Source organism: Atta colombica, unplaced genomic scaffold (genome assembly GCF_001594045.1).
Source record: "Atta colombica isolate Treedump-2 unplaced genomic scaffold, Acol1.0 scaffold205, whole genome shotgun sequence".
Taxonomy (NCBI): Eukaryota; Metazoa; Arthropoda; class Insecta; order Hymenoptera; family Formicidae; genus Atta; species Atta colombica.
The window spans coordinates 877,603-889,140 of NW_017259300.1; the positions used below are offsets into that span (position 1 = coordinate 877,603).

Consider the following 11,538-nt stretch of genomic DNA (forward strand, 5'->3'; position numbering starts at 1 on the left):
AGATATACAATATTATATAAGTTAATATATGTAAACTTCAATTCTGGCAGATATATCATCATCTGTCTCCGGCTAAGAGAAAATTAATTAATTTAATTCTTAATCTGCAAATTTATCATTTAATATATTAAGAGTAATTATTCTATATATGACTACATTCAGCTCTATTCAAATGATGGATTCAGACATCGAAATCAAGGAGGAGAATTTCACCGCACTTTCTGAGGATTATTATTACTCATCAATTTGGGACAGATAATAACGTAATTGTTTTAGAGAAAATGCTCTGTAACTCCCAAAAGAGACTTTCTAGATTTATTAAATAAACCATAACCTTCCCCCCCTGTAACTATATCTTATTTACAGATTCACTACCCAATAATTTCAATAAATTCTGTTTAATTACTACATTTATTTTTTATTCGTTAAAATATCGATAAATACATATTTTCAGAAAAGATTATTTTATAGACATCTGGTAAGTTAAAAAATAAAATTTACACATAACTGTTAAATCCACATGTTATTAAAATAATGATAATAATAGGTAATGTGAAATTGCATAATAATAATAATAAATTGTATAATATATTCACGTTAATATCTGATCAATTTTCAACAAAAGTAAAAATTACTAATGATATTTCTAACGAAATTGAGTTGATAAAGTGGAATTTCAGCGTCGGCTAATTTCTAAATATTAGACAGAATTAATATTCTAATGTATAATAATGCAATGTTGTAAGCAACGCTGTAAACTTATTTGCTTAACAGCGTTGCTTGATATTGTTTCCTGGCTCTTGTATTTTATACATAGCTACACATGTTTGTACATGTATACCGCGTAAGGATTTAATAACTCGATTTGTACGTGAACTCTGCTCGGTAATCAAGATGCGTACACCAAAATTAAACGTGCATAATTTTCGTAGTCACGCATTATAATTCCCTTATATAATAAAAAATAATAATTTCCTTACAGCAAAAAATAACAGACTTCTTCACAAATTTTCAAATATAATTAACTGATTTAAACATTGCAAAAGAATTGCGTCATGCAAAGCAAAGCGGGATTTGCCTCCTCTTTTTCGTAATTACATCATCATTTTCTTACGATATTCCAAAAATATAAAACATATTAAAAAATCAACTTTTCGTTCGAATGCATTCGTTTACGACGGTAACGTTCGGCCACTTCAACTCCAAGTTCTCTCATGTGCTATTCAATTCGCATTTACTCCCTGCAGGAAATTATCGGCTCAGGAACACCAATGCTCGGAAGCATTAAAAATGCGACAACAAATCTTATTCACGCGAGTAAACGACGCTTTCACGCGCATCAGTGTGACGACGTGCGTAAGCGAGCCCGAAAGTTTTCAGAGACGAGTGCATGCGATCACCGGGTCGGATTTACGAAGACAGAAAGTTTTGTGACGAGAGTGCAGGCGGAAAGAAAAATGACGGCTACGGTCTCTCTGTTTTACCTGACCGAAACTGTGACATCTCGGCAGTTGAAGCGGCTCCAGGGGCACGTTTCTCTTCCTCAGGGTGGCCGCGCAAGGCGCGCCGCCACCTGGCTTACCCCACGGCGAGTAATTGGCCAGAATTTCCTGCAGCTGCAAGAGAAAAAGAATTAAAAACGTAAAGCTGTTGCAGTTGAGCTAGAAACGTCAGCCGACGCGACTGCAGTTATATTTTGCGCGAAAAACACACGTTAAAGTGTGTGTTGAATTTTTCCGTTGTGCAAGTAAAAGCTGCAATAAAAGAATTTCTTTAAATTAAATTTTTACCGCTTCTCAAGAAAGTCGTGTAAATGTCATACGACAGGACACCGCGTGTCTGGTATGTTAGAAATAATTACGCTTAGTTCGTAAGAGATCGAAATGCGGCGGTCTAGCACGACGCGACGCCGCAAATTATAGATGGCATTTTGCGTTTAGAAAGGAAATCACATCGCTTTTTCCCCGTTTAACTTTTAGGCGTTTAATGTTAATACGATCGAGAACCTTGCGGGCAAATAGGATTAACCCTGAGTGTATCAACTCTTCTCTGCAATATTGCTAACGCACTTGCATTCGACCGCGTGCACTTGCACCAGACCGCGGCTGCATCAGATTCCCGAGTAATAAGAGGGATGGGACCACGAGGTAATCCCTCGGCCTGTCTTTATTAGCATACTGGTTATACGATAAATTCCGATCTCCCCCCCAGTACGCGGTAAACACAATTTAATATGGTCGACGTGTTGCATTAACGATACGAAATAATCACTGAAGCAATAATTATCCTGGGATTTTCACCGGCATAATTTCGACATGTATTTTGTATTTGATTGAAATGACAGAACAAAGTATTACGCGACAGATATTATGGTGGATGTCGCACATATATACGCGCGTGTATGCCCGTGCATTTTTACGATATATTCCGTACGAATTGTTATTTTCAGAGGATGGTAATGAATGTAACGAGCGTATGTTCTGCAAATATTTAGGATCGCCCCGATGATGATTGCGCATCATCGTTATGCTGCGTCAATACCAAAATAAAATAGAGGAAAGATGAAAACCAGGTAGCGAGATTTTAAACGCCGAATATAATTAGTGTTAAAAATATATATATCTTTCATAAATTCAGGAACATTTGTAATTTTCTCACATCTCATGAAAAGTAAAAGTTATATCTGGATCGAAACAAATCGTAAAGAAAATGCATTTTTCAAAAATTTATTTTGAAGAGAAGAGAACTATAATTTCCTTTTTATTTTCAATATTTTTGTTTTATTTTAAAATGCTGCACTGCAGCTTAATAAAATATCGAAAATTGTGACAATAAAGTATTTAAAATTTTCTAAGCTTTAAAATGGTTTTTAAAACATTTATACTTTTTCCCAATGATATCAATATTTGATATTAAATTTCAAGAAATTGAATGATTCAATCACTTGAGTTAAATTCAAAAAAATTGAATAATCACTTGAGTTAAATGACATTTTGTTATTTTTAATGTGTGCCAAAATGTAAATCAATCTCTTTTAGTTTCAAAATAAACAACGATCATATTAATAATACTTACTAAATAATAAAATAAATTGAATTAAATTTAATTTATTTTCTTGAATTAATTGTTTAACTTCATTGTTTTAATTAAATTAATAACATATTAAATAGGATTAGTGGCGATCTAGAAATGATTAAAAATAATTCAAATTGAGCATAATTTGACATTATAAATTTAACAATGAAATTTATAATGTCAAATTATGCTCAATTGAGCAAACATTTAAAGTTAAAAAAGTTTTTTATAAAATCTTTTTTCAAATGTTTTTTAATTTCAAAAGAAAAAAGAAAAAAGAGAAATTTTTGTTATGTGTGTTCTTGATTTGCATAAATTAAAAAAAAATGTTTAACTTAATTTTTCGTAAAATGTAAAAAAAACATAAATGTTTCCGAACTTATGAACAATAGTGTATGATATAAAAAAAATATTTAAAAAATCAATCTCTAAAAATGATTTCGCGTGTTTGCTACGAAAATGAGAAACTGATACTTAATTGAATAAATTGGCGCGTAACTTAAATTATTTCGAAAATTTGATTGCTTGTAGAATTTCTGAGAATTTGTACTTTCTTGAACATCCAATGACGCAGACATCGATTTTATTTCTAATTACAATTCATTTCCACGCTCATTTCGGAGATTACCATTAACACGACCCCGACGCCTAATGAGCTGTATAACATTTGTTACAAGTTCGTAACGAGCACGCGGAACGAAACATACAGTTTATGTAAAGCGCGCGAGGAGAGACCGTGATAGATTATTGGGTTATCTTTCGCGGCTTGTTTCTTAAGATAGTTAGAGATTATGTAAATTCACTTTAATGGGATAGTTTTATTACCGTTCGCTCGCACGTAATTCCCCGCTTCGAATTCAACGACACGCTTCGCGAAACATAGAAATAAACGCAACTAGGTCAGACACGTACTGAAATTACAGCAACATTTTCAAAACATATCTGTAATAAAATGAGCAAAAAAGCATCTAATTTAATATTCTATCACTATTCGATAATTTCAGCTAATTTTCATTTTGGAAAAATATTGCACTTTAAATATTTATCAAATAATGTTGATCGTATTTCAATGCTTATTTGCTACTGATTCTTTCATTCAGTCTAGGTCGCTTAATTATTAGTACACACAGATTGAATGTAAATGAATATTTGTTCTACGACATAAACATCAAACGATTTATGTTGCAAATACACATAAAATAATGCGAACTGAGAAATATATTATTTGTTTTATTAACAAGAAGTTTCACTATTTGTTTTTAATACAAATTCTATCCTTGTTAGAATAAAGTTATATCCTCTTAGAAAGACTTTCTGAGATAACAAGACAGAAATATTCTTGATGTATTCAATCTTATCGCAACATGCAGTATAAATATAAAATAATATATTAAAACTACATTAATAATCCTATTCTACTCTCTCGAATTAAATAAGACTACGGTCTAAGATTACGGTATTTATTGATTCGAAAAAAAGAATAACAGATACATTTAAAAGTTTATATATTCTTTAGAATTTTAGAATAAATATTTAGAATAAATCTTTACCGATATTATAACGCACGTTCTCTAAATTCTCTAAAAATCTCATTCTAAAGAAAAAAAATTGAGTTAATCTTAAAAAAGAATGGTTCAATTTTCAATCTTTAAAAATAAAATTTTTACAGAATGAGATTCATTCTAAAAATTGTAAACAACATGTGATGCTGATGCTACAGTATATATTTTAGGCGAAATCGATGTGCTGGATTATTGTATTCTAGATTTAAGAACTTTTCATTTAAAATATTTCTTTTTCACTAATAAATATAATTATCTTTATATTGATCCTATTTTATAAATCGAAAAATAATGAGTGCTTTATATTTGATGATACAAGTTGTCCTATCTTTATTACTTTCTGAACGTCAAGAAAGATAGAATGATATTTGTGTCACTAAATGGAAATGCCAACCGATATTGATTCTGAAAATCTTCTCTTTAAGACCTTTAGAGTAAATCTTACCGGTCTGAAAAATAAATTTAAAGATTGAAGATTAAACCACTCTTTTTCAAGACTGGCTCAATTTTCACTCTTTAGAGTTTTCTATGAGTGCATATTTATTTGAGTAATTGCTGTAATAAAATATTATACCATTCTTCTAGCAAAATATTTTTTAATTGCTTAAAAGATATTGGAGGAGCAAATCTATTTTCACTTTAATTCTTTAAATTACAAATAATATTCAATGATTATTTAAATATTGATGTTTTAAAGAATAGAGAGTAATTTTAAAAAATATAAAGAGAAGCAAATTATCTCCTCAAATATTTTTTATATAAACAATTGAAAGATATTCTACTAAAAAAAATTAATACAACATTGGTAACTATTCAAGCATTGTACTCTATTGCAAGGATAAAATATATAAAAGTAAATAATGGGCCAATTATTATTAATAAAACAAGTAATAAAATAAACAGTTTATTTCTTAGGTTTCATATTATTTTATCTATCTTCTGTATATTATTTCGAATGTTTAGCAATCATTTTCAAAATTAAACACGACATTGGTGGATTTTAATGTCTCGACCGCTTGCAATACCACGAAGGATTAATTTCCAAAGTCCGCCCGTCTTCGCCTTAATGACGTTCCGGTTCACCGAACATATCCCGAGGCCGTATCTCTCGTAGTAAACCCTTATCCAATCGGTAACAATAGCGAGGCGAGACAATGACATTAAGGGGTGGTCGAGACCGTAGGGCAAGAGGTATAAACGGCAGTAACGTGGCCAAACCAGAAACGCCCATTTGTGTGACACATACTTCACGTTGCTCGCGGTGCTTTTGACGTTGCAGCTCCTCCTTCCGTCGCCTCCATAACACCGTGCCTTCCTGAACAACTCGGTGCTCACGCTTTCTCCTTGCATCTTCTTCGACTTCCGGCTCGTATGTCGGTTCAGGAACTTCCTGCGCCATTTACGTATCGTATCCTGGCCTAAGATAGAGGGAAAAAGAGAAACAAAAGATCGTGCGACTATGCATGATCACAACGCGATGTGACATGTACTCCTCAGGCATGCCAGCTTCGAATATTGAATGCCAAAATAGAGCTAGGAGCGACTTGGCACAAGTCACATGCCGCAGCACGTGGTTCTGTCATCATTCGTTATCGATTTAACAGAATATCGCTCTTCCCTCGGGAGATACGACGCCGTCGACGGCGTAATAGGAGTGCCAATGGCAGGACACCGCACTGTAATCGAGACGTCCAGTTTTATATGTATATCGTTTCCCGATATAAAAAACGAGTCATGGAAAGCATCCCTCTGCTCCACCTACAGCACAAAGTTCGGAGCTTTGTTCATTCATTTGATGGTTGAGCTACAATTTAATTCCACGTGTCTCGCCACTGCAAACCGGCGCGAGCGTGCACGAAACAATTGCGTAATTGGATTAGAATGTCGACATTTAAATGAGCGTGCTATATTTCATGTTTCTAACAGCACTTTTTAATGGTATGCTTACATTTTGAGACGTTTTTTTATTATTTACCAAAGAAACGAAAAATGTAGCAAAATGTGTAGAACGCAAATTGAAAGCACAGGCTTATTGAATTCGACCGCTATAAATAATGGTGTCTCCAACTTCATATTCCGATCACGTTTAATAAATCACTTTTATCTGTCACACGAAAACAACTGTTGTATAACTTCTATTGTATATTTTATTGCTTTGTCGTGTATCAGATTGATATGTACAGCAAAATATTTTGTATTTCTTGTTTCTATATTTTTTTAAATAAGACATTTCTCAGAATTTCATGGTCATCAAAATTGATTAAGAATTGATTAAGAGATAATTATAAGAAGCTTAAAACTTACAAACCTGCAAAAAACTTTTAAAACTCTAGTTCAATATCCACAATATATTCGTACTTTATTATTAATTCATCCAATTATAATATTATTTTGGCTTAATAAATATAAATTAGATTAGCTATCAAACTATGTATAATAATGTATAATAATGACTTAAAAGAGAGTTATTTCCAATTTTCAATAACATTTTTAAAGAATATGAAATATAAATATTTTATAAAAGAAATTGAGAAAGAATATATATAAATATATATAATATTCATAATTTTTCGAAAAAAGATCAGCTATATTAAATTATTAGAGATGATCAAAATAAAATGTATATATTATCATATTTATAACGATTGCTCAGTTTTTAATATTAAAAGTTTAAAGAAATATACAATGAAGAGCAAAAATAAGTTTCTTTTTTGGTAGCTAAGTGTAGTGTTCTTATAATAGTTTTCATAATGAGCCATTACCTAAGCTTTAAATCTTAAATCGTAAGAAACTGATCAATTTAGTCAATTATTCTTCTCACATTCGACTGTGATATTGGTCAATTTCTTACGGCTTAAGACTTAAAGTTTAAGTAATGGCTTATTGTGGAAAATCTATAATATTATTGGATAGTAGGTGCAATGACGATGCCATGGATGGCGTGCTTATCTACATCCAGCTGAAGCTCTAGATATATCAAAGTAGCGCAATCCTTTTATCTGAGTTGAAATGCCGACAATAAACAATTGGCTATTTCAACCGCCATTTTGGACCTAGTAGTGGCCTGTAAACTAATAAGCGCTTAGTATTATTGGTATATGATATTAGTAAATCGAAAATGGAAGACCTTTGTGCTTTGATATATCTAGAGCTTTACATCCAACTACACCAGAAAAACAATTCATCTTTGCTCTTAATTATTATATATGATTCACAAACAAATTAAATATGAAACAAAGATCATCAGAGTTATTATATCGTTCAACAAAAAATGATTGTCTTTCGAATGCAAGAATGTAATTAATCGTTTCCTTTAATTCTTTTTAAAATCTAATTAGAATCCCGTTTACTAAATTGCTTTAATTGTTATAATTTTAAAAAAATTTACGTTTAAAAAGTTGCAAAAAGAGCTATTTTATTGTATTTTGGCATGTTGTAACATAACTACGATATGTGATATATTCGAGAAATTTTATTGCAAAATTAAATATATCGTTAAGATTTTCAAATCTTGAAAAAAATTCTTGTGTCAATTATGATTCAAAAAAAATATTTGTGAATAAAACCTATTATATATCAAAGTCATGACTTTGTATGTAAAATATTTTTTAATTATGTTATCCAAATTTAAAGATTTTTCAGGTCGCTGAATATTAATTATCTAATGTCAAAATTGAAAAAATTCCAAAGAAATTTCAAAATTCACACATCCCTTTTAAGGGTTGAAAAAATCGTAATATAGGTATTTAAATTTCATTGCAATCAAATAATACTTCTTCAGCATGTCTCATTATAAATATATATATAATAAATACAAAAAACAATAAAATAGGCGAAATAATCCTTCTTGCAACTTCAACAAGTTTCTCAAAATTGTGACGTGATTAAAACAATTTAACAAAAGAAATCTTTCAGTGCCTAAAAACTTATGGAAAACGATTACCTTTGTTGTGCATTTATTAAATAAAGAAATAAATCTATAAATCGTCTGTTTGTAGACAATGTATAAAACCCAGTTTGATATTCAATAATCCAGCTGAGTATGTACAGAATTATGTATATACAGAACGGAATAGATGTGCTTTATTTTGTGATCCCTGCATTCAGATACGAATTTACCTATGAACAAACACGCACAAACTATAACACTTCCCACGGCCCATAAATAAACCGCAAATGCACTCAACGGTACAATTGACCATAAAACCGAGTCCCAGATACGAACCTCCGAGCTGTTGATTGCGTCCGAAATACGAAAAAATAGGATCGCAGAAAAAACCGGGGCAGTTGTTCCTCTGCAAATAACAGTACTTACCGACACAACACACTATCTACGTACCGATTAAAACTGTTCCGGTCCCTGTCGTGAAACGATTTTGCAGTTTTTTAACTTTACAGTTCTTGCACACTTTATTCTTATCAGCCTTCTATTAGTAAGAAGTGTTTCGTATAACGCGATATATTGACGCTAGTTTCTCTGAATGCGATGAAAAAAGACAACAATCGAGTTTTATTAAAATCAATAGAAGAAAAGTCAAAAGCTTTTACTTAGCGTCTCTTTTCGCTTGCATGTGCAAACGCGTGATAATATATAATAGAATTAAACATGCCAAGCGAAGAAGTATCGCTAAATAATATGCCGCGCTGAGAGAAAAGTGTTTGTGACTATAATTGCACGATAAAATAATTATAGGTAAGTTCTATTTTTTGTCATAATTTATTTTTTGCTATAGTTATTTATTGCTATATAATATTAATAAATTTTAAATTATTACATATCAATAATTTCATATACCAAAAAATAATACAATTGGTATTAAAAATTTCGTAGCTCATCGTTATTTTTTTTATAAAATAACTATTTTTAGTGCCAATTATATATTTCTTGGTATGTAGAACTATAAATATAATAATAATTATTATAGTAATAACAACTATAATACTGTCTACTTCTAATCATAACTATTTCACCATGCAATTATAGTCATAGCAATCACAAATGCTTTTCTCTCAATGTACTATGGCTTGTGCCGTGTGCATTACAGGCATCAAAGGATCCGCTTTCGTTCTCTCCAATTCTGCTATTAGAGTCCGATATAAGCTCAGCGCAAGCTGTGCAATAATACTATTCAATCGAACAAGCGGAGAGAGAAATAGGCGGATTCGTCACCAAGTCACGTAGCGATCAAATATAAATTTTATATCGGCTCGCAGGAGATGGTGGTGAAATCGAGAAACAGACAGGCTCACATAGAGTATCGATTCTGATGCCGAATTCGCTACCGAGCGCCGATTTGGTACCACGTTCCACGTCACTCAAGGGAACAAACCGATCAATACCTCGTCTTAGGATCAATAACAACCGAAGCTGACAGCGCGTATTGTAAATGCGACCCAGGATGCGCGAGGGATCGATCTCAGGTTTACGGCGGTACCGTCTCGTCCTCTCGACGGTACTTTTTCCTCGTTCAAAGGTGAGACGTACTTCTCGCGCGAATCAAAGGGAAGAAAGAGCGACGTGATTATCACGATTTCTCGCGTGCCACCACGGCGTGGGACGATGATCCACGGAACGCGCGAACGACGGCGGAATTCTTGCTGAACCGATTACATTCTTACGTACTGCGCTTCAACGCGGTCGGCCACCCCCTCGCGACTACGGGTACACGCGACTACCGACCCTCGTGCGATCCAAGGAGGGTTGCGGTAGTCGCCGACGTCCCGACGTCTCGCCGGCATACCAGCGCACGATTTTCGCTATGGACATGCACGCGTTGGTTGCCGTGTGCTGCCGTCGTTATCTATGCCGCTATACCTATTACCTACCTTTCAACCTTCGACTTCCGACCCCTCTTAATCAGGAGCGTAGCGACCGACGGTCCATCCGCGAATAATCGTTGCGCGAGGTGCTCCGGGAATGTCGAAAGTACTCTTCAATACGCGAAGGGAGGTAAGGTGGAGGTACCACCAATTATTAAGAACTATTAAGTCTGTAATTCGAATTACTTTGTTCAATATTCCAAGTTTAAAATTATGTATAAAGATTGTGCGTTTTGCAGGTTTTCTCCGTGTTCAGATCCATTTTTGGAATGCCAACGTTTCGTGAACCTTGCAGTTCACTTCTTCAAGGAAGCCTGATATTGGAATTTAAAATTATGTATTTATCGCTATATTCCTTAAATTTTAAATGCAATACAGAATCATTTAAAAAATATATGTATTTACATATATAGTATCTAATTATAGTATCTAATTACACACACACACACACACACACACACACACACACACACACACACACACACACACACATATACAGACTAACCAAGAAAAATTAAAGCAGCTATTTTTTTAAGAATCTTAAATAGCTATTAAATAATACATCATTTTAAAAAACTTTTATTACCGTGTTATTTGTTAATTTAAATAAGTACTTTTCGAGAAATCTTATTTAGAAATCTATTCTAATCAAGAGATTGAAGCAGCATAGTTGAAAATTATTATAATTAAGACCATAGCACTTTTGCATAACGCATAAGTTCTGAAACACAATAGATGTAGTAAACTTTAAAAAATTGACTGTGATTGATTAATTTCTTAAAGCTTAATTCTTAAAGCTTAAAGCTTACTACATTTATTGTTTTGGTACTTAAGTTAGAGAATGAACCAATCAGAATCTTTCTCTCTCTCCTTTATTCTAATAAGGATGAAATCAAAGGAGTCTGAATGATTGATTCTCTTGTGAATTATGCAAAAGTCCATAATGCGACCTTTATTCATTCCCTTTAAGAACATATTGTGTACAAATAAATTAAATTGTTAAAAAAAAAATTTTAAAAAGTGGTGAACAATTTTCGATGACTCACTATATATATTTTTTTTTTCTTTTATATATATATAT

At 32.4% G+C, this 11,538-nt stretch overlaps 1 protein-coding gene across 1 annotated transcript in view; it reads right to left on the reverse strand.

Annotated features, from left to right (window-relative positions):
- The window catches only part of LOC108687362, a 27,786-nt gene extending 21,750 nt beyond the window's left edge, over positions 1-6,036 (reverse strand). The window contains exons 1-2 of the mRNA XM_018193071.1: positions 5,884-6,036; positions 1,485-1,616 (exon numbers count right to left, since the gene is read on the reverse strand). Coding sequence (XP_018048560.1) covers positions 1,485-1,616; positions 5,884-6,036 — 285 coding nt within the window. The remainder of the gene's footprint in view (positions 1-1,484; positions 1,617-5,883) is intronic.
- Positions 6,037-11,538: the final 5,502 nt, after the last annotated feature.